Source organism: Megalops cyprinoides, chromosome 12 (genome assembly GCF_013368585.1).
Source record: "Megalops cyprinoides isolate fMegCyp1 chromosome 12, fMegCyp1.pri, whole genome shotgun sequence".
Taxonomy (NCBI): Eukaryota; Metazoa; Chordata; class Actinopteri; order Elopiformes; family Megalopidae; genus Megalops; species Megalops cyprinoides.
In genome coordinates this window covers 33,333,018-33,356,928 of record NC_050594.1, presented here as the reverse complement: position 1 = coordinate 33,356,928, position 23,911 = coordinate 33,333,018, and the positions used below count along the sequence as shown (strand labels likewise).

General features: G+C 41.2%; 2 protein-coding genes across 3 annotated transcripts; both read right to left on the bottom strand.

The window, feature by feature from the left end:
• Positions 1–709: 709 nt before the first annotated feature.
• Positions 710–5,625, bottom strand: dnaaf2 (dynein axonemal assembly factor 2). The gene is made up of 2 exons (XM_036541509.1): positions 4,468–5,625; positions 710–1,702 (listed from the first exon to the last, which is right to left on the bottom strand). Exons 1-2 carry the CDS (start codon positions 5,623–5,625, stop codon positions 794–796), a joined length of 2,067 nt encoding a protein of 688 aa, XP_036397402.1. The 3' UTR covers positions 710–793.
• A 443-nt stretch (positions 5,626–6,068) lies between these two features.
• LOC118787258 (kelch domain-containing protein 1) lies at positions 6,069–23,533 on the bottom strand. Of its 2 annotated transcripts, none has more exons than XM_036542757.1 (13): positions 23,265–23,533; positions 21,881–21,951; positions 18,966–19,083; positions 18,679–18,791; positions 10,814–10,898; positions 10,635–10,718; positions 10,244–10,324; positions 9,921–9,979; positions 8,850–8,959; positions 8,640–8,712; positions 8,242–8,326; positions 7,927–7,979; positions 6,069–6,574 (listed from the first exon to the last, which is right to left on the bottom strand). In XM_036542757.1, exons 1-13 carry the CDS (start codon positions 23,370–23,372, stop codon positions 6,427–6,429), a joined length of 1,188 nt encoding a protein of 395 aa, XP_036398650.1. In that variant the 5' UTR covers positions 23,373–23,533; the 3' UTR covers positions 6,069–6,426. The 2 variants fall into 2 exon arrangements, with proteins under 2 accessions (XP_036398650.1, XP_036398651.1); XM_036542758.1 differs by having other exon boundaries at positions 6,426–6,574; positions 8,189–8,326.
• Positions 23,534–23,911: the final 378 nt, after the last annotated feature.

The following is a 23,911-nucleotide window of genomic DNA, read 5'->3' as shown; positions in this document are numbered from 1 at the left end:
TAACCCCACTCGTAAGGCGTTTAGGTATTGTGCCTTTTAGTGTATGGAGATCATTTAACTGTCAGGCAGTACTTGGGGGTGGAGACCAAAATGTATTTTACAAGTAACTGTGTTATTTCTAACTGAGGAAGGCTAACTGCTTCAGTGTTGCACAACTTAAAAAAAAAAAAAAAAAAAAAAACAGCAAGAAGTACAGTCTACAAAGCTCTCTCCATACATCACACTACTCAGTCTGCACGCTCCCCTACGTAATTGATGTTCATCTTAAACTGAGCTTTCAGCAGTAAGCTACAATGATTTGACTACAGAATGACATGGAACACAAAGCTGAAATTACAGGAAGGCTTTATTCACTGAATTGCTACTGTGAACAGATAAGCAGCATGAGAGGGAGGCATATGCAGGAGAAATCAATGAACACTTAACAAACAACCATCTTAATGAATGCAACTTAAATTTATGACCATCTACCAGTGTGGAATGTTAGGGTGTTTTTTGTTCTGCTGACTTGAGTACTCCCTCTTAACATGAAGTAAGGTAAGGTAAACAATCCAGTCAATGAACCTATAGATTAATGAATGCACTACTAGTTCTTTGAAATGTTTTGACAACTGATACGTTGAAATTGCCTTACACGAGTCTTTACTTTCAATACAGTATGAGATTTCAAATAGGCCTTTGACTCAAGATGATATAAATGTTTTGGGGTTAAGGAAATCATGGTTATTAACTCTTAAAAGCCCACCAAAATGTAATGGCTGAGAATAAACATATACAGAAGGAAACCTGCATGTCAGTCCAGTTCATACAGCATAGAATTCTGGAAGGAGAAGGCTGCCGAGGTTCTATGGTCATTAACGGCCTCTGCTCTCCTATCCTCATCATCAGATTCTCTCAGATCAAACAGCAGAGGCTCACTTTCAATGGGCTGAAAGCTTCCATCATTGGGCAGGTGATCACTAACAGCCTCTGTTTTCCTATCTTCACCAACAGGCTGTCTCAGAATGACTGGCTCACTTTTGATGGGCTGCAAGCTTCCCTTATTGGGCAGGTCATCACTATCGGCCTCCACTCTCCTATCCTCACCACCAGGCTCTCTCAGTATGACTGGTAGAGGCTCATTTTCAACACATTGAAAGCTTCCCTCATTGAGCGGGTCTTTGCTATCGGCCTCTGCTCTCCTATCCTGACCACTGGGCTCTCTCAGAACGACCAGCAGAGGCTCACGTTCGATGAGCCCTTTGTCGAGCGGGTCACCTTCATTCACCTCAGCCTTCTCTTTCTCCACCTCTCTCATAGCATCAATGAAGCTCTCTGTGTCACCAGCCTCCTTATCTTTTCCCATATTGCTTGGTTTGTCTGGGTCTGTAAGGTCCAGCCCAGCTCTAGCTTGGCCCGCCTGACTGTGCACAACATTAATCAGAGCTTGTTCTCTATGGTGTTCGGTGAGCCCAGCGTCTATGGGTGGAGAGACCTGGTAGCCTTGCCCCTCAGCTAACACAAGCTGTGTTGCCAAAAGGGTCAGCCCCCCAGTTTCATTCCCTGGGCTAGAGTGGGCATGCTTTTTCCCTGTCCCCTTGGACCCTTGGGAGCAGGCCCCAGCATGCGCACCACAGCCCAGATTAGGCGATGTGACAGATGCAGCTTTTGATTTTTCATCCACTACATTATCCGGAGATTGATGAGAGATGTCAGCCTCCTCCTGCAAGAAAAGTTATTAAAACAGTTAATCTTCCAGGAGGGAGGGTGGCAATAAAAACGTGCCTGTTGTCTGGTGGACTATCAAAAACTGCAATCACTGTTAGTCTGATGATCACGTGCCATCAAATCACCAGATGAGAGCTGTCAGAAAAGAAATGAAATACGAGATTAATGCATTTAAATGAGTTATGTGGATGTATCCTATTCCTACATACAGCAGTATAGTGTGTAACAACATTAAATGTGGGGGTAAGAAATTGCCCAGTCAGCAGTAAAGTATTTTACTTGTGCTTAAAGTTTGTTGCATTCTTTCATGCACAAACCAATAAAGTATAAAGAGGCAATACACTGTAGCTGAGAAGGAGAAGGGGAGATTTAATTATTGCCTCCTGTTTTCATAACTCGCGCTGAGCTTGCATCAGTCAGAAACCAGCATGCAATGCTGTATCAGGATTCTTGTTTCAACCTGATATTCTACCTCTGTTACTAAGGGATTTAATGTTCTGCCTTGCTGGGGAAAGCTTTGCAGAGAGGGTGGTTGACTCTTTCCATTGAAATGGCTCAGATATAAAGGTGATCTAATTACAGATTGTTTTGGAGAATGTACTGATTCAGCCAATGGTATGATATGGCAGCATCTGCATGTAGAACATGGGCATGCTCTTACACATATTACCTTGTGTTAATCTATGTCACTGGCTTTTGCAAGAAGTCCCTTGTGCAACTAATGCAGACATACTCCACAGATGTAGGCAAATTTATCTGAACAAATTACAAGCATGCAGTTACATGCTATTCCCCTATATCCATGCAAGGCCAGCCCAGACATGCTTTAGCCCTTCTGCCCCTTGAGTTTGGATGGAAGATGACAGCATTTTCTAATCTGAAATGATTTCTTTGTGATTCCACTGAGTGCTCATTTGGTCACATTGATTCTCCAAGAAACTAGGTTTGAAACCTTGCATACAGCATTAAACTGTACATGACTCTGTGATAAGGCCTGTAATTGCCTTCAGCTCTCCCAAGTCCACAAAAAAATTATAACACTGACTATCCAATAAGAATCTTCTCAGGGAAGTTTCCTTTCAGCAGAATAGGCCAGATTGAATTTAATCCTTGATCCAGTTGCTAATTTCACACACAAGGAGAACATTGGTTTCACAATGTGACACCCAGAATTAAAGGTACAGTTAACTATGCATAAATTACATAATCTGAAATGGATCTAATGTTTGAGAACCCACAGTTAATGTACCACTTTATAATATTGCATAACAGAGTATATAGTTAAGCAACAAACCACTTTGTCTCTGAAAAGGGAGTATTTAAGTGCCTATGCCAATGTAAATTAGACACTGATTATATTTTAATTCCATCCTCAGAACAAACATTCTTTTGTAATGCTGTATTGTGGTTACAAAGCCAAACTTGTAACTAGCAATTTCAAATCCTGTGCTGTTGTACTTGAGTAAGGTAACTGATTGTTACTTGTGACTCAGATAGATAACATGTAAAATGTAAGCTATACATACCACCCTGGAGAAGATAACTTGCTAAGCAAATAAATAAAGTACTGTGTAAGGTTGTTCTCATGCTAACCAGTAAAAAAGGTTAGGGTTAGTGCTACATTTATGTTGTTTTTACTTTAATTTTGCTTGACCATTACAAATAGTTTGTTCACACCATCGTCTCACACCATCAGAATCAAGTTACATCACTGGCCTACTGTGACATACTGTATTTTCTGGGCCCACTACGCTAAAGTGCTAGCATGCTACTGTGTTTCCACAACAGCTGTTACTTTTCTGCAGGCCTACATACCACAGTTCCAGCCATCTGGTGAGAAAGCACCAGTTTTGTTTCTACCATATACTGTCCCATTGTTGCTGAATGTGTATCAAACCTGAGCCTACTTGCATCTCAGTGCAGCCCCCACCTCTCCAGAAAGGTCACTGGTAATCCCCAAGTCCCCAAGACATTTCCACAAGAAAATATACCTCTAAATATACCTCTGCATTTGTGCAAGATTAGAGGAGATAATTTTGATCAGATTGTATATCAAATAAAATGGCAAAAGCATGATAACCTTTTTAAAATCCAGGTATGCCAATTTTTCATCACTAAATATATCTTCATAGATGCAGAGGAACTGACAGCAACCATTCTGAGAAAATTGTGTTAGGGGCTGAAATTAAATTGGTGACCACAGTAGGTAACATCATGTAATTGATTTTGGGAGAAGTGCAACTTTATACTCCATGACAGTGAGAGCTCTTAAAGCTGGAAATGTCACCATCTTGTGCAGCTAATACAGGCAAAGGGACACATTACCTTCTGCTGAATGGAAACTAGGACATGGCAATCTGGTTCATAATGGGCATCCTTCCAAAGGCCATGTGCAAAACTGCTGTGGTAGACACTTGTGAAATGATTTACCTCTTCATTGAAATTCTCCTCACAGCTGGCTGCTGCTTCGGCGTGCTTCGCACCTGGGAGTGCTTCTTTGCAATTGAGGTCGGTGGGCTTTGAAGTACCGGTGAGACAGCCTGATTCACCACGACTCATACAACTGAGGCATTCTTTAGTTTCCTCAATAGCATCTTCTGTCAATTCAAACCCATCATGGTTTTCAAAGGAGAGTGGTTGCTTCATCTTTGAACTGAATGACTGAGCATCTGTAGCAGGGGACACTGCTGCTGTACTGTCCAGTTGATGGTGATCGGGTTGGTCTGAAAGTAAAGAGGATGCTCCTTGACTTCCCCCTACATCCTGAGATTGAGCTGTTTCATTGCTGTTCTCTCCAATAATGGCATCTGCCCTGGCCACCAGTGGGCTTTTTAGGGGCAAAACAGGTAAAGTAACAACCAGCTGTCTCTTGAGCTTGTTGAATTTAGCCTCCCCTTTGTTTTCATCCACGGGGTAAGCCAATGGCAACTCCAGTCTGTAAGCTGGTTTCTGGGATTCCAAAATTATTTTTTTCTCAGTCACATTCAGGTCAGCATTCTCAGCAGACTTAAGCAGAGGCAAATCGATGGCAATGACAATCTCTTTAGGTCGTGGGTCTGGGGCCGAATCTCGGGAGTACCTGTAGTCTTGCAAATCAATATACGATCTGTATTTTAAACAGTAGTGCGGTTCCGTGGGGGTGTTCGAATTTTCAGAGATCGTTTGATTACGGGAAACTTTAGTTTGGCTTTGAAAAACGTTGTTTTGGCTGGGGCACTTCTGAGCACTTTGTGACTCCGTTTTTTGATAGTCGTAAGGGTATGGGAAACTGAGGGGGTCGTTTGGGTCTATGCGTTTTGCTTTAGCAGGGTGATCAGGCAGAGGCTTGCGAATGACACTTGGGTGGGATACCCCCTTGTACTTAATTTTCAGTACCTTCACGTTCTTTTCGTCTAATTTGACTTTAAACTGATCTTGGACACCTTCAACTGCCGTGCTGTCGACCAGTTTCATAAACCTATCATTTTTCGCAGCTATGTAAAGCGTGTCTGGATGGAAAACAACATCGTATATTATGTATTTGTTACCTTTCGAATCCAGGTCTGGTCTGCCTGGTGTCACGCTGTAGGGGAGCGACCAGTGTTGGCCAATTCTACCGTCGATCCCCTTCTCCGCTCTGCATTCCGGTTTGCCTATCAAATCATTGCTGCACACGTTGAGGAAGCACTTCTGTTTGCCGTCCAAACTTGTCCTAAGAACCCGTTCTGGTTTTGGATGGATAAATTTAACATCTATGCCTCTCTCCTCTTCCATTAGTTTTATTTCTTCTTCATACTTTTTCTTATTCACTGGGTTTGATATTTCTTCGGCATACTCCCTCAACATTTCTCTGAATTTCTCATCTTTAAAAGCCTTGCTGAAGCGATCAATTTCTTCAGAAGTTAAATTCAGTTCCTCAAGTTTTGAACTTAGCTCCATATCGGCAGGGTTGTTGCTCATTTAAACTTTTAGCTAGTTACGTGAAGACAGCAACCGTACTATTCCTCTGACGAACGTCCTTTTACTTTCAAACTTTCCACCTTATCTCAAATGACATAACTCGTCCTCCGAATTTGGTCACTAACACAAAAATGTCTACACCCAACTATTTAACCGTATTTTTAAGTGATATCTGATAAAGTGTATTACAACTATCTAAATGAAAGAGCCGTGCCTTGTTTACGTTGACGACAACTACCTGCGACACTTACAGTCGAGAGCTTATGTTTACAAATCCATAGTAACGGACTCTGTAGTTGCTATGACAATAAGCATGCGCGTGAAGAGCAGACGGCAACAGTTTTTCAACCATATAGAAGAAAACAAACTTCTCAAAAGAATGCGCGTGCAAAGTCAAAGAGTAATATAGGTGACATGGATTATTTTTTATTTCTTGGCTCTTACAAATGCAAAGGTATCTGAACATAGCCCACAGCATGTGAAAGCTAACATATACAATGATGACTTTACACTTAAAATATATGCAAATTAACCTTGAAAGTCACTTGAAAGCATCGGCAGGGACACATGTCTTTTCAATGGTAAATTTTCGTTTGAGTAGTGAAATTTTCACTGTTCTTTAAAATACATAAATACAAAAGATACAATGCATTAAACCGAGTACTGCAGGTCACCTTGAATGAGTATGCCTGTAATAAGAATAACCGTGATACCAGCCCATTAGTATCACCATATGTCAAGGAATTACTGCAATCCTTGCTGCCTTATGTCCATAAGCCATTATGCAGCATAGCTTATCTTCAGAAAATTTGCAGCTGGCCTAAAAAATGAAATCCTCCTCAGTATGCCTTGCTTTAGTTTTGGTGGTAACCACAACAACTGTTCCTGTAGCACCTCAGCATTCTTCCCAATACAATCTTCACATAACCTGCAGCAAGAAAACATATCTTAGCAGCACATGATTTAAACAGTCTGGCACCCAAACAATCTCAATGTATTTTTGCCACACCAGGTGATATGGAAATTTGGACACAATGTTTTCTAAGGGAGTGCATTTCATGGGACAGGTCACTGTGGACTCAGCCAAAATGAACTGCTGTTGCAAGAGGCATCTGGTTGACATTATGTCCTCTCCATCTGCCATTTTATGCATTCAGTCCAGCCAACTTAGGCTAAAGTTCAACCACATCGAGGCACCAGTTCCGAGGAGTGAGGCAATGTCTCCTGGCCCTGAATACATTTGTGATCTCAGCACTACGTTTAGCACTGACACCTGTTCATGTGTGGTTAGTGGTGTCCTGTTTTCACAACTTTTCATGCCGCTTTATTAAATGCACTGTGTAAGTTCCTCGGAATTAGAGCATTTGCCAAATGACACTGATGCAATGTAATGTAATGATATGCTGGGAGTCTGCTTTGATCCAGGGCATATAATTGGCATAATGATCCTGTGTCAAGAGGTGAGATAATTCATGGTGACCGACACTCTCTCAGTAACTCATTCTGGAGGGCCTCAGACACAGCAGAATCTCTGTAACTGTATTGAAACTGAATTATTAGTGCCATACCGGTCATATAACTCTACTGTAAGACACATTGTTAAAATGAGTTCTGTCATACACAAACACAAACTACTATCACCATTTTCAGCCTCCAAGCTGGGACTACCACAAACTTCAGTTGCCAAAATTTGACCACCAAGTTTTTTCCACAACAAAATGCTTATACTGCCACCTGTCTTTACCTCTAATGCCAATATTTTACTTACACATTAAACTCATTACACACTACCATTAGTAACTTTTTTTGGGGGGGTGGGGGGTCAGGGTTTTGAAAGGTGAGATGAAATTTGAATGGGTGGGTTTTTAGTGCACGCCAGAACATGGACACTTGCGCACCACAGTAGAGTAGGGATAAGATGGAGAAGAGCTGCTATTCCAGGAAGAGACTACATGTACACTTGTTTTCCTTTGTAGAGCGCCAGAAGACAAGGTGAGCATAGTAGTTTTTGTATTTTGTATCGCATATCCCCTGGCAACCAGGCAGCCACAAAAATGTAATGCTTTGCTGCACTGCCCCTGACACTTAGAAGCTGAATGGCTGAGGCAGTCCAGCTCTACTAATGTGTCTTGGAACAGACCCAAAGTGCCCCCAGGTCCCATTCAGAATCCATGACTAAAACTTATCCGTATCAGTACATTAACCAAATTCACATTAATAATTCAGCTGGCCCTCTCAATTACAAATGTGGTCACAGGGATTACAATAAGAATACTTTACCTGAGAAGGGAGTAAGGACAGGTCTGGAAAACAAGTGCATCATTGCAGTGGCCCTAGAGAAGCACAGAGATATTGTCAGTGGAAGTGCCCCCTGTTGGCCAAAAGCATTTACCAAATGTCCTCCTCCAAGACGATTTCTGACCAATTCACCTTGTAGGCCTCTGTCCCATATTTCTCATTGTAGTGGGTACACACTGACACATGAGAGTCTAATGTTTAAAGGTTGAAATGCTAGAGCATGATTGAAGACACACAGCCACACCTGGTCTGTGTAACCAGTATGGTGTTTCTGCTCAGAGCTGTGAGGATACATACTGTATCCACCAAGAGGATGTAGTCCCGGCTTCCTCCAAACACAATGACATCAGAGTCTTTCCCCAGACATGCTGTGTGCCACAACCTGAGAGCAGACAGAATGGAGAAGAGCAGCTCAGCACTTCACTTTCATGTACAATCCTGAGGAGAAAAGCCCTTCTCAAGCCAGGACTTTTTTGCAGACACCCAAAACACAGGGATAATTTGAATGACTTAAATACAGTAGCCTCATGCAGTTGAGCACAGAGATCAATTAATGAACACTGATCACCACCAGTTTATATTTTAACATCCTTTATTTTAACTTCATCATTACATGGTCAGTTTTTTCATTGATGCCAAAGTATGATAGCTGGACCGCTTTAGCATACCATCCGGTCTCAAATAGGCCCACATACCTTGGCTTGTCTTTGTGCGTGTGCTCAAGCTCTCTCCACACTTTTGTCTTGACGTTGAAAAGCCAGGCATCACCTGGAAAGTTGTATTAAACAGGCATGAGGTGATTAAGAAACCCTGGATGATATCTGCAAAGAGATGCATCTCACTTGGGGGGGGGGGGGGGGTTGGTAAAGAAGCCTCTAGGCATGCAGAAACAGAGAGGGGCTTACTCAGAGGGGTGCATGCTACGCTCAGCCCACCGAATAAGAACAAGGAGCTGTCTGATACCGCAGTGAGTGTGTGCCATGAACGGCCCAGAGGCACCGGGGACACGGGGACACTGCAGAGACCACAACCGGAGGAAACACGTCAAACATAGACCCACACCCTCCAAGCAAATCATATCCTGGATAGAGCACCAAACTGTGGACATAATGTCTCTTTATCCTGGAGGGCCACTGCCATCACGGCCTTCAGTAAGGTGCTCCTCAGGAACTGTAAGTATGCACCTTGCTGTAAAAAACTACGTTTTTAAATGGGTCACAGACTACGTGACATGAAAAAGTATACGTACCATATGTCACCCTTGATAGACTTAAATGAACTGAATGGACAGGTAGATGGAATAGTGACACTGATGGAACTGCAGCACACCTTAGTTCTGCTTCAGGGTGGTTCCAGTTACTGTATCTGTGTGCTTGTGTATTTGTATTGTATAATTCTAATGAAACTAAGAGTAAATATAATAAGAATGTAAAAACCAGATGGATTGCAGACTCCTCAGTTTCTTCAAAGAAATGTTGTGCCATAAATATGCTTTAAAAATAAATGCAAGGAGCAATCAATGAACCTGCTTTAGACAATTATAATGCATAAGTACATGTGGTTGAATGTATTAAACAACAAAAAGATGCAAAATACATCTACAAAACTGCATTTTTATAGTATATCTTCATGGCCATAACACATATAATACAACACACTACAGCAAATGGCTCACCATCACTAAATCTACTCATGTGAAAATTGCAGCTGATATTTCAGTAAGAGAAGTTCAGAGAAAAAACTGAATCACCAACACAGGGTCATATGTCTGTAATATACAATTTGAATCCTGTGAAGAGTGGATAGCTTTAAAGAGCTTATCACATTTCTATCTTCCATGTATTACCTGAGAGATAAACACATTTTTGGGAACCATTCCAAATTCGAGACAGATAAAAAAGAAAATGTGGGTTATCAATTTTTTTCCCCAAAAACACTCTCCACAGGGTTCAGATGTTAACACATGCAAAGCTTACATTTCATTCCAAGTCCAAGTCTCCAGGTCCAGACAGTGAATGTCACTCATCCTGGTCTCCTGATACGACAAACCACAGCAGCGATGGGCCAATAAAACTCACTGACTTACAGACACAGAACCGGAACTCAAGCCTGATGAGAGTGGACACATGTTATGCACTGTGGCACAGGCATCTGCCATGGTCCACCCTGCCTGTTCACAGCACCACAGTTTCTACCAGAGGCTGGGACTACCTATCAATGGCACTATCTATCAATGTCTGCAAGCATTGCCAATGAGTTTTAATGTATTGGGGAAAAAGTTAAAAGTACTGGTGCTCACCACAACTCGGCCCCCACACACGTACCCTCTGCTGCCCAGCGTGGCCCCTGCGTGGGCGGCCCTCGGCACTGGAGCGAGGCCCTGACGATGAAAAACAAGCAACCTGCTATAGACTGCCAACATTTTATGGCCTTGCAGTATCTTCAATAAAATTCACATGAACCCTGAAGCCCTTTTCACTGATGGCAGGTCTCTTTTCATCCAAACGTCCATGAGCTGGGTTACTGATGACCTAAAGGCTGTAGAGCTTTATTGGTGAGGATTTAACTCTCAGTTTACTTTTCAGACCTAATTTGCTGTGCAGACTAAATCAGTTTTTAAACATCGGAGAATCTTCAGTCATACATAAAAGCCCTTCATTAGTGTTCATATGGATACTTGTGCTCCTTACATGGGTGCGAGGTTGATTCCAAGCGGCTGTGCTTGTGTTAAACACATGGACTTCGTTGTTCCATCCCCAAAACACCTCTTCTATCTGAGAGCAGATTCACAAGACCTTCATCATTAATTCATTACAGTTAAGTTCATCCAAACCAGCAACAACCACTGGGTCAAATGCTGGATTATTACCCATGAGGCCTCGTCTACAATGAAGCTCCTGGAATTGTCGAGCTCTCTCAGCAGCTTCCGACCATATCCACCAAAGTAGATGAGCCTGGAGAGCGACAGGAACACCACTGTGTAAACATATAAAGTCACCAAAAATGTGACAATCTATTAGTGGAAAAAGAGGTGGAAGATAAGTGTTACAACCCGAGACCCAAGAAGAGAAAATACACAAGCTTAGATAGGCTCTTAATAACCTGTACTATGTTGGTCTTGGGGATATTGTAATTACCCTGCCTGAGCTTCCGTTGTAATCTAATTCGTGCTTTAATGTGGATGTCAGTATGTATGAATATAATGGTGAGGGTGTAGCACTGAGGGAAAAAGGTGAGCTTACCTCCACCTGGGCAAACACCGGGCCCGCTTCTTGGTGTGACGCCAGAGTCGGCCAGCCCTTGCTCCTTGTTGTGGTTTGTTCAGATTTTTATTAAAATGGGCTAAGTTCATTTAGACGATAGTTTTAATTAATGTGACAAAACAACAACAACAACAAAAAAAAAACAAACGGGTCAAACATTTGGGAAGTTCTTTCTGCGAGCACTTTGTCTTAGCTTCTCCTCGGGACTCCACCCCCTTCCCCTTTGACACCACTGCCCCTTTTATCTATTCTCCCAGGAGGCAAGCTCCACCCTGACCCCCAGTGCATGAGGTGTGGTACTGGAAGTGTGGTGTCTAAGCTAAGGTGCACCCCTATCTGTGATATAAGCTTGATCTGTAAGTCTACTATCTGCTGTTATTTATTTGCATAGCATCACATCAATTATTTATAGCTATCTGTATTTTTTTCTGTTCCACACACCTGAATCTATTATTCCTACCACTTTGTTCTCCAGAGAGTGTATGCTTTAGGTACATGTGTAGTCTGCAATAAACTGCCTCCCTAATGACAGCTAGAACAAACTAGCTTTGAAAGTTGGACACACTTTCTGCAGTGCGTTCATTTGCAGAGCAGGTTTGCGACTTAGGGGGACACAAGGGGACTGGGGGACGCAAGGGGGACTGAATGCGTAAATAATTAACACAGGTTTCACAGGCTGTAAACATGCTGGGGTTTAAACAAACTGTAAATCAATGTACCAACATCTTGATAGATGAAGAGTATGTGTGGTTATTGGGGAGAGACTTTATCTATAGTGAAACAAAGTGGCCTTTATTCCAGCCAAGACATCCAACTAAGCTTTTCGTAATAACAAAATGAATGGATCTTAAACCTAATCACTGTATTACCTATGGAAATTTGTCCACTGGTGCCTGTGATCAAAAACAGCCGATACACACTGCCTATACCCAACATCAATAGAATCAGCATCAATTGAAACACCACCTCCCAGAGGCATCAGGTGGCAGCACACTCCACTTGATTCAAGTCCATGGGCCATATATATCAATCTTTGTGTACAACAAATTATTCGCACATTTATAACGTCAAGGCGTAACTGTCACTGTCTTGGCTGCAACAGGTCTCCAGTTTGTGCAGAACTCTGCCAGAGTTCATACAAGAACTAAGAAATATCATCATATAAGCTGTACTCTACTGGTTACCTGTCAAATTCGAATTGATTACAAGGTCCTTCTTTTGACTCACACCATGGGCCATATGTATCAATCTTTGTGTACAACTTGCCGTAGGAACATGCGTACGCAGAATCCCACTTTTTGTGTACGGAGGTTTTTCGTCAGCGTTATCAAACACCACGTACGCCTGATTGTCTTCATAAATCTGATCGTAAATCAAATCAGCATGAGATTATGTGCACATGAACGCGCTTAACGTCCACTCCCACAATTGTTCTTATATGGACCGAGACACACCTTAAATTAGTCTAATTAGCATATAAAGATCCCAGGTAAATCTGAGTGAAATGCAGAGATTGATGTTGAGGATCAATGGTAGGACTAAGAAAAGAAATTTTCGGACACGGAGATAGAGGTGATGGTTGATGAGGTGGAGAGGAGAAAAAAATGTCCTTTTTGGAGGCCAGACTAGCAGCATTTCAAATCGATGGAAAAATGCGGAGTGGCTCAAAGTGGTGACTGCTATGAATGCAGTTTCACCAGAGGTGTGTACGGTGGAGGAGAAGAAAAAGAAGTGGTCGGATTTTAACCTGAGTGTCCTCGCACTTTAGGGAATCAGAGCACTCGGAACGTAGATCTACAAGATGCAAAATAATTCATAACAAGTTTATGAACGATTCTAGCCACTGAGAGATGACTGCTAAAATCAACAAAATAATAGCCAACAGTGTCAGGGTTATTAAGTAAAAAAAAAAAAACAAAGATAATCAGATTGTTTTGTGTCTTTCTGCTCATGTCATGCAGCTCCCTCGCACACTCTCTCTCTCTCCCTCTCTCTCGTTGACCGAAACTTTACTTTCCTGTGTCGTTTCCAACGAGTATTCCAACGGGGGGGCAGAAAATACAACTGAGGGGGCAAAGCCCTCTCTTGCCCCCTCGTGGCATCGGGTGCGGACACACTGGTCCTGTGTGCGCTTATTCATTTTTTGATCTCTCTTTTAATACTGGCTTCACCACTGCTGTGAAATAAATGTATTATTTGATTTTGAAACAGTAGTTTTGTGTTGTTGTTATTTAGCCTTTCAGAGGCTATTGCATGGTTAAATCAATGAATTTCATTAAACCTACCACCAGACCAATTTTAGGTGGTGACCTGGCAATCTGCCCCAAATATTCCTATTTCATATCATGGCCATGACGCACAAACACATGGAAAAGGTAAGGTAGGGAATTGTTCGCATCTAATCAAAACACCACTATATTGCCACCCGCAGGATGAAAAAAACGCAGAATAGGCAATAGCAGGATGATAACCTACTGTTTTACTATATAAAAAGATTTGCCCCCTCACCATTTTTAACTGCCCCCTCAGTCACTTCATCCTGGTGTCGGGACCTGGCGCAATAACACTCATCAATGATTGACACAAGACCCGTTTACTTGCATCACCGTCAGGGTTGGGAGGGTTACTTTAAAAATGTATTCCGATACAATTACTGATTACCTGTTAAAAATGTAATCAGTAACCTAATCCAAGTATCACAATATTAAAGTAACGTAACTTGATTACTTTCCGTTACTTTTGGATTGGATTGGATGTGCTGGTGAAATTGTTTAGCCTAATATAATGTTTCATGTTCCTTGTTAGGTTTATTAATTGTCTGTCTAGGTATTCCTTCCTTTGTTATGCGTGAATGCGCGTTTAGATTAATAGCGGTGACCAGGGTGCGAAATACGGGGGGGTATAATAATCCCTTGATTGACACTTAAGACCCCCTGAAAGGCTCAACGGCCAATTTTTTTTTTTTTTTTTTTTTGGGGGGGGGGGGGGGGGGTGCTCTGGAAAAATCTTTAAAAAAATTATTTGTCACTTGCAATTGTCACTAAAAATGTCTTTTAACCCTTAAAGCTCAACAGACGCAGCCTGAGTCCAATTCACATCCCTTCGACTCGCTTGAATTGCTCACAAAGTATGTCTATTCATCGCTAACGATGCTAGTTGCTCGTCTATGCGACGTAGTGTTGCCGTGAAAAATAATTTTGAATTTACATAAAATTTAATCATAGTATATCATCTGTATACAGCTCTGCGTCCATCTCCACACCCATTACTCTTGCTTGAACCACTCATGAACTCGTCATTGCATAGACATGGAACACATATCACAAGAAAGAGCGGAACTGGAGCTTTGTAATGATGCTAGTCACATATTTGTAGGCTTCATACCGAAGTAATCACATTATGAAGACGGATCAAACTTCAGCAAAGTAATATCTTTACTAATTTCTTCACCCATTTTCACACTCCTGCTTCTCGGTTGAATAAGTCACGAACGTAGCACATACCAAAATAAACAGCAGAACTTGCCCTTTTTGATACAAGTTGTTTCTCTGTGTGACAAAGCGTTGTCGGGTAATCCGGTTTTGAAATCACAGCAAATTTCCAACATAGGGCTGACATTATTTTTCGTACAAAGTGGGATGTAAACACAAAATGATGTATTTGCTTTTCATTGCAATGAGTCAAAAGCCATCTCCCAGTGCCCTTCCGTTTTGTTGTTTCTCCCAGGAAACTCCCGTAATTTCCATGGCAAACTTTATTATGAATAGCCTAATCGTCATACACGGATCCATAAGTTTTGTAGGCCTATGTTTGTCTGACGTTACCCAAGTTGCCAGATCATCTATGAAACACAATCTACACACACAATCCACACACTACATACAATTATTTATTTACTTATTTATTTACTATCCAATGCACCCCACCTACTAAAGTTGTCAGAGCAGGTTGCTTGCAGTGTCTGTGGGTAAAATTAACTATTTGGTCAGAAGAGACGTGATGAGGCTGTATTAGTTTGATAGCTAGCTAGACAGCTATTAGTAATATGACAGTTGAGGAAAGTGCGTGAAAGCCAAATTAACTAGCACGCTAGCTATCTATTTTATTGTAGCTAGCTAAGCTAGCTCTGTGTTTGTTTGCAAGGTGATATTTGTATTTGTCAGCGGAATATGATAGTAGCTAGCTGTTATGATTGTTTTGTTTGTATTGTAGCTAGCTAGGTTTGGCTTTGTAAGGTGGTATTTGTACTTTTCAGTTGAATGTGCAAGTAGCTAACTTGTCTTTTCTGGACAAATAGTTAATTTTAACATTCATACTGCAAACCAAGATATTGACTTCTAATCCTAAGTACCATTTGCTAGCTAGCAACTTAACGTTAAACTTTTTCCAGTCTGGGGCTTGTGTTTTTACCCACACACCATCCTGTCACCAGCATCACCACCTACAGTCCCAAAATATTTTTCAGTAGTAGTTGCAGTATTGACAAGTTAGCTAGCTAACTAACGTTAACTTTAGTTAACTGGATTTCTGTGTAGTTAACATTAGTGGCTGGTCTTACCTATATATGTTTCTTAAAATTATATGTTGAGTCCTTGGATGATGACAGCATTTTCACAGCTGGAAGGCATAACTTGCACTGTATTGTGATGTTGTCGCCCTTTTCTGCTTTAAAGACAAACTAATGGCGAAATTTCCACCCAGTGAGAGCATTATTTTCACTAGAGGCCATGATAATGAATTGGCAACTGTAAGATTGGGTATAGTTCCACTCGAGACCAGAGTGGTGTTGTGAGACTCGTGAAGTGTTGTAATGTGTGCGCATGTGCATGGTAGTATATCGTTCTTTATTTTAAAATGTATTTTAAAATTGTAATCCTGCTAATAATCCCCATTTTTACTAAATGTATCCGTAATCTGATTATGTTTTTTTTTCTGTAACTGTAACGGAATACAGTTACCTTTTTTGTATCCTAATTATGTAACGCCGTTACATGTATTCCGTTACTCCCCAAGCCTGATCATCGTTAGTTCCTCTTGGTGTTGCCAATCTGCAAATTACAAATGTTATGTGTCCGAGACCATGCGCAGAGGTACGCATGTTTTCCCGGGAAGTATCTTTTCATAGATACCGTTTTATGTGTAGAAAAGGGCTCCGCACGATTTCAGTGCATACGCACCGTTGATACATGTGGCCCCATACCTTCTGTCTTTGTCTCAGTGAGAGGGGCTGTTCAATAGAAGTTTAATGTCATTTACAGGAAAAAAATTATATGAGACGTGCTCTTTTACAAATACAGTACTCACAATCACACAATCACAGATGAATGGCACTGGTTCACAATGTCATTTGGAGGTTTAGACATAAATAAATCATTATCCTTTTTGAGCTACTGCAATGTGCCCTAGGAAAACAGCTTCATGACCAAATATGGTCAGACACTGTTGCACTGTACTCTCAATGAACAGCATTCATGTGCTCAATAATTGTTCCTACAATGACAAGCTATGTATGTACCAGACTGAGGTATTTTCTGGTGAAATAATGTGTGAAATAATTTCACACAAAGTGTGAAAACTACTGGATTGTTCCCATTAATTCTGTTTGTCCTTCAAGCAAAAGCCCAAAAGTCACCTTATTAAATGACATACGGATTCCAAACATATAATATACACATTGAGTAATGAAACTAAGATTAAAAGAATTAAAAAACAAAAGTGACAGATCCCAACGTTATCCATCCAACCAACTGTTGTAGCATTATGGAAATTCACTGACTGCCAGACAAAACTCCCTGCTGAGCCATTTCCTAAGAGATCTGACCCCAGAAGCATAGGCCTTGGTCAATAGGTTAAATCAAAGCAATAATACGGTTCAATGCTCTAGGGCAGAGGTACTCAATAGGCGGACTCCGGTCCAAATCTGAACCAAGACCTAAATCTGCACGCTAATTTAACTGTCATCAAGGTGGGTTTTTAATAGCGCACACAATAAAAGATTCCGCGCTGTTTATTCGTCCTCAAAGCACCTCACTTGCATGTTCACGTTTCGTCTTCTATCAGGTCCAATCACAGCAGCTGTAACAGCATCACTATGACAATGTTACAATCTACACTCAGGTCAGGTAGGTAGTCAATTTATCAACCAGTCATTTGTCATCGGCGCTAGCGATGCTAATCGGCGAGCTAATTCGCAGATGCCAAAAGAGTAAAAATGGTGTGTTAAGGGCTCCCGAGGGCCTCAGTTGGTAAAAGCACTCGTTCTGAGTGTAGACTGAACGCTATGGCTCGGGTTCGAACCCGACTGTGTCACTAGCCGACAGTGACCACGAGCTCACATGCGTTCCGCAGGGGCTTCGGTCCCATTAGCAACAGCGACCCCTGCTGGTCGATTGGGCGCCTGTGGTCCATGTGCCAAGCTGCATCCGACTCATCTCTTTGCTAGCTTAGCTTGTGGACCGCAGTGAGAAAAAAAACAGCGGCTGTCCCGGATTGACAGTGGGGGATGTACAATGGGACCAAACATCAATGATGCCTAATTCGACATTCCAAAATTCAGTGAATTGGCCATTCCAAACTGAGGAGCGAATGGAAAAAGGGGAAAAAATAATAATGGGGTGTTCAAAACTGTCCAGTACCAAGAGAAGAAAGGTTGATAGTGAAAACCGGGAGTTTAAGACCGAGTGGACTGAAAAATACGCGTTCATACTCCCCGAGGGAAGCTTAATTTGTAATGAGACGGTGGCCATTGTGACACTATGACAACAAACATGTATATTTTGAACAACATTATCCCCAGAGCACAGATGTAAGACAAAACTAAGCTTGCAAAAGAAAGGCGTCACTTCTCCCATTAAAACTACAATGCTTTTTGTACATAGTTTGGGAGTTTTTGGGACTTATCGTTTTTGTACATAGTTCTGTACTTGGTGGGACTTTGCTCGATCGACCTGCCTTTCTCTGGACCTTCGACTCAGTGGAAATTTGGTAAGTGAACCTAAGACTTATATTTGAGTACCCCTGCTCTAGGGGGTTAACCTAACCCTGGACAGTGGCACTGAAGTGACAGAACTCTGAATAACATGTAGTGAGTGAATAATGATTAAATGTTCTTGCATAACTCCTCCCAGCTTCTCCAATCCAATTACCTAGCTGAGAACCACAGGAGATGACTAGAACTGACACCTCTTCCCAGGTGGTATTTATAGTACCGTGGTGTTGGGACTGAAGCTTGTGAGGCAGTTTGGGGAATTTACTACATGATCAGAAGGTTTCCATCTCTTCATTATTTTGATATAGCTCATAGCTCCACAGCTAAAGGAAAAAAGGACTCAGAACACCCTAGGCACTTTTCACAATGTGCTGTGTCAGCACAGCCAGAACATTTTGGAGAATTGCATTTTTTTGAGACCTGAGGTATCAGGAGACACCTGGCTGTGTGTGACTGAGGCAGATTTCATTCCTGCACCCTTACCTGTCTTTGTACACCCAGCAGGACAGCTTATCCCGCGGCGAGGGTGGGACCCCGCCACTGCTGGACACCTTCCTCCACATGAACATCCCATCTAGGAGGTTAACACTGTAAAGCTGCAAACACAGGTCACCACGTCTTACAAACCGTGATTGGACAAAAAGGCATAGCAGTAACTCCTGTTTAAATTAATCATTTTTTCATGTTATACAGAGTAGATGGAAATTGCCCTATGTCACCTACCCCCAACCCTTGCGTGCCTGTTCAATTCCACATTCAGAAGTACAAACCTGATTGGTGTGGCCACCGTCATCGCAGCCTCCAAATATGTACATCTCTCCATTCAAAGAGCTACCACAAGTCCCTGACATGGAGGGAGGCACTTCCCCTCCCATCGCATGGGTCTCCCTAACAAAGGCACAAATACAAATAAGGTGCTATCTGTAACACTGTATTAAAGCTGACTCACTGACACCATAAATACCAAACACTCTTAGCATTAGTATTGCTTTGATAAAGCCTAGACATTGTCTGCTTTAACAATATGAACAGATAAACTGCACTGTAAAGAATGGATCGTAAAGTGGCAAAACAGATATTATCAACAGAACAAGATGAAGGAACACTATATTAGAATATATCTGTAAGTATTGTAAGCAATACCTATGTCACTCCTCACACTAGCTTGAAATAAACTACACCTAAACATGATAGGAGTTTTTGCTGTGTTTACACTACATCAAGCTGTACCTTTGCCTAAGCACTTTTAGATGTTATACTCAATGTGCTCAAAATCAGAATCAGCACAAGGAGTCATGCTCACGGTGGGATGAGGGCTGTTTTCATTTGCACACTGAGCATGTCTCCTTGTCTGCATGAGAATGCACAGAGCTCCTTAAAAACTGGCTGCATTGGTGTAGGTGGGGGTTCTGATTTACACAGCCGCCTGGGTTTCACAGATATGAACAACAGCAGCGCCTCAGAAGGAAATCGAGCCAGCAACGTTTACATTACAAACCCTACTTTCCTCACTTCAAGAGAGCACGCACTCACTTTTTGAAATTCAACACTGCTGCTTTGCTTTATTAACAGCTAACATGTAGGACAGGAAGCTGACCTCTGACATTGCTTGAATGGATCTGAAGTCCATCTAGAAGCCCGCTTTCACACATGCACTGAAAGCCAGAACGTATCCGGCTCTTAGCCAAAGGAGCTGCATGTGTGAACGCAAATGTCCGAATAGGTCGTACCGGACATGTGACAGACTTCTTTCTGCCAGCTCCCTAGTAAAAAGTGCACCTCATGTCGGAGTGAGCCCACGTGTGAACAGAACTGGCAACGTTCCGGAAAATCCACCGCGAGCGAGTGGGCGTGTTGATGACGTTTCTATCATGCGACCGGCGCGAAACCGGAAGAATACAAACATCTGCCTCGTACTCTTTTCCGCTTGCCTGTACATAGCTTTCCACTGTTTCATTGACATTGCGGATGTCCAAATACATGCTATTTTGAGTCCAATGATCATTAAAGACATAGTTAGCTATAGCTATACTGCCAAAACTTGTCTCTTACGATGATTAATAACGTTGGTTAGTAGTTTATTATCTGGTTAGTAGCTAGCTAAGCTGTAGCTAAGTAATAGTGATAGGTATAGTGAGATAGGTAAACTGGTGACCTAACATTACATAGCGAACAACAAAAACTTACCTTATTGTTATAATAAATGTATAATTAATAATAAATTATGTGTACCGGTAGTACCATTTAGATGGCTATGTGTGATTTTTTTTATAGGCTACCCAAAAATATGACAGCTGTGTTCGCCTTCTCCTCCGTGCCACATTATTTAACCGTACAACCTAAAGGTAAGACATTGAAAAGAAAAAAACTACTTCAACTCGCGAATACTTTAGGTGATCTCGTCAATACTTTTTACTCATGAGAATGCAAGTGGCGTCTAACTGGAAAATACCACGAGGAAATCTGGACGTTTCTAAACTCGCAATGATTTCAAGCAACAATGTGACATACTACAAATGTAATTATTAATGGTCGCATACTGGGTACTACACTAAAAAATAGCATGCAGTATACAGTATATACTTGTGTAGCACGCAGTACACAGTATGCGGTAGGCGGTTTCAAATACAGCCACTGGGATTTCTGCAGCATACTTTTTGCGTCATGTCCTGCCTCCACGCACGCTATACCCAGGCGCCAACCCCTCACCTAAACCAAACCGTAGTATTTCCTGTAGGTGAGAACGCGTCTGTCACGGACAATCTCCTGTTGTGTGCTACATGTGTGAAAGGGCAATTCCGGCCAAGTTGCGGACCTGATTCTCCGCACTTTGTCCGGAGTTCATATGTGAAAACGGCTCATAGACCAGAGACATCTGAATGTGCCCACTGAGAACATGGCATTAAAGCGACTGAACTAGCAGTCAATAGCTTATGTGGTGACAAAAATCAGTACAAGTACAAAATCATTTTAGTAGATAGTAGATACTTTATATTCATATGTTTCAGCCACAGGACTGTAGAAACACTTTTGGGACCAGAGAAGTTCTAACCAGGACAGGCCCATTGGAGATTTCAACTTAAAACACTCGGAATTTAAATGCCCAGGAAGAGAAGCCTTATTTGGAAAAAGTGAAAACACATGAAATGATAAATAATTTAAAACAGAGGGAGCAAAGCACAAGTTAATAATAAGCATGTAGAAGATCTGAAACAAAAATGGAGATGCTTATTAATCCATTCAATGAGTGATGACTTGCTAAAAAAAAGTCCTATTTGACACATTTTCAAAACAATAAAAATGTCTTCATGTACTATATGCTCTGACACAGTTACAAAATATTTTCCTACATGATTCATGATGACTTGATTTGTGATAGGAGAGCTACCTACTGAACAGAAGCTGTCAAAAAGATTTTGTAATTTTTGTCACAGGGATTTTCAATATACGCTACCAAAAATCTGTCTGTTAGTACAGCCAACTTTTGTTTCTGATTGGGGAAGGAGGGTTGGATTCCAGACTAACACAGGTTTGGACTGCTCAGTCCACCATATTAAGACTTCATACATAAATCAGTCTCTACCAGTATCACAATTAAAATATCTCATTTTATACCGTACATATTTCTTCAAACAGTGCAGAGATGATAATTTGTTATATAATGATGTACAAAGTTAAATCTTACCATACACCACTCTCAATGTCATAGAGCCAGATTTCATCATTGGGGAGGAAAATTTCATCATCAGCTACTGACTGCAAAGAAAAATATTATTGTAAAAATATCAATGTGCCAGATATGGCTAATCATATAACCATTGACATAAACAGATGTATTGATACATATATGCACAGATCATTTAGTATGATTATAAGAGTTAGGCTGATATCACTGTTTTAATCATATCATCTTACATACGGATGTGTTTATTCCAGATTATGGTCTGGTTCTTGTAAAGGTAGACACTTTTTTTTTTTTTTTTAGAAAACTTTTAAAAAGTAGTTTAAACATATAGGATGGTAGGCCATATGTCTCAGAATTTGGTGAAAAAAAATTCATCCAGAGATTTTGGACTTTTTTGTCTTTTTAAATTTTCCACTTTATTTGTTATGTGGCAGACATGAACCTAAAGGGAAATTCCTACCTTCAACAAAATAGTCACCCTGGTCTCAATTTTAATTCTACCCTCATGTGTTGCACTTCATAGATCTGTGATGACTTGTGCTTTCTAAAAACAAATAGTGTGAGCTCTTAAGTGCCCTTTAAGAGATTGCCCAACAATGGGACAACTGATAAGTTTTATTCCAACTCCAGCCCTTTACCCTATGGGGGTGCAGATCCTGAAATATAAGTACTGCTAAAAATACTCCAGGGACCAGTCCTCCAAATGCTGCCAAAGGTTTATGGGTCAGGCCCCAGGCCATCCACTTTTATTTTAAAAATGGTCTAAATGTCAATGATTTCTGAATGCTTTATATATATATATAAAAATAAATTAAAAATCATCAAAATCTGAGGTGGACAGATGTCCTACACTTAGCATGTAATGGTCCTCTATAGCCTGTAATTACATCTGTAAGTGAGATGCAACCTTATGTGTTTACCAGGTTTATAATAGGATTGTTCAGTATTCTCAGCCCCCAGTATACTCATGCTGCATACCATTTACTTAGTATATCTTCAAAGAAAGACATAGAACATGGAACAGACTCGCGTTTTTTTTAAATAATTTAGCTACACCAGACTCTGGGTTCTAAACAGTGAAAACATTCCGAAAATGGTGTGCATTCTCCTTTGTTTTACATACGAGTAGAGGCAGTCCATACTTGATTATTGCCTTTACTGGTTAACAACAGCATTTCGCTATATTTTACATAACCCTTAACAGTGTTCAATACAGTGCAGCTACATTCTTTCACAGATAAAATCTTAACTAAACGCAATCTCGTCTCAATATACCTGAAATACTACACCATATCGTCATCACCCAGGTTAAATTGTGTCGGGTGGGCCATTGTCATTAGTCTGTTCACTTCGACTTTATTTTAGAAACACATCTTATGCTTACCACATAACCACCCCACACGTATAGAAAGCCTCCTTCTAATAATGCCGTGTGCCCACTTCGCTCCCGGGCCACAAGTTCAGTAACATACGACTCGACGGGAGAATCCATTTAGGTAAAACTGTGAATCCAAACCTTTTAAACGTAATCTAAAGCTGACATATGCTACTTCACTCAGTGTTCATGGGTATTCAACTGTGATCGTCAATACAGCATAACAACACAACACTGGCGATATGAGTAGAGAAGTAACGGAAAGCAGCGACGGTCAAACGTGTCATTCATGGGCTGTCTGCGTATGTTATGCAAGGCAGAGCAAAAACCACATTTTCTTTGCGCACCAGGTCAAAGGTCAAAGAAATGTGAACAAAAGCAAGACGTTTAGCATTTGCGTAACGTTTGCGTTTTAAATGCTTATTATTTTATTGTTGTATGTGGTCGCCTCTTTAAAAGGGACTGATGCTGTGACAGCGTCTAGACAGGCTACCCTTGTGGCGTAAAACCAATGACACATATAGAATCTTGCTAGGTATTCAAATAGATTTGCTTATAAAACACTCTTATCTACACAGACTTGCATCTCGAACATTCATGCAACTATAGGTATTTTACGTAGGCAATTCGGTTTGAATGTCTTCACCAAACACACA

Coding starts and splice junctions, on each gene's coding strand:
- LOC118787258 (XM_036542757.1), bottom strand. CDS start 23,372: ATGGATTCTCCCGTCGAGTCGTATGTTACTGAACTTGTGGCCCGGGAG. Junction 21,952..23,264: donor ACGTGTGGGGTGGTTATGTG/GTAAGCATAAGA, acceptor TTTTCTTTGCAG/TCAGTAGCTGATGATGAAAT. Junction 8,960..9,920: donor ACTTGGACTTGGAATGAAAT/GTAAGCTTTGCA, acceptor TGGTCTCTGCAG/TGTCCCCGTGTCCCCGGTGC.
- dnaaf2 (XM_036541509.1), bottom strand. CDS start 5,625: ATGGAGCTAAGTTCAAAACTTGAGGAACTGAATTTAACTTCTGAAGAA. Junction 1,703..4,467: donor AAACAGCTCAATCTCAGGAT/GTAGGGGGAAGT, acceptor CTTTTCTTGCAG/GAGGAGGCTGACATCTCTCA.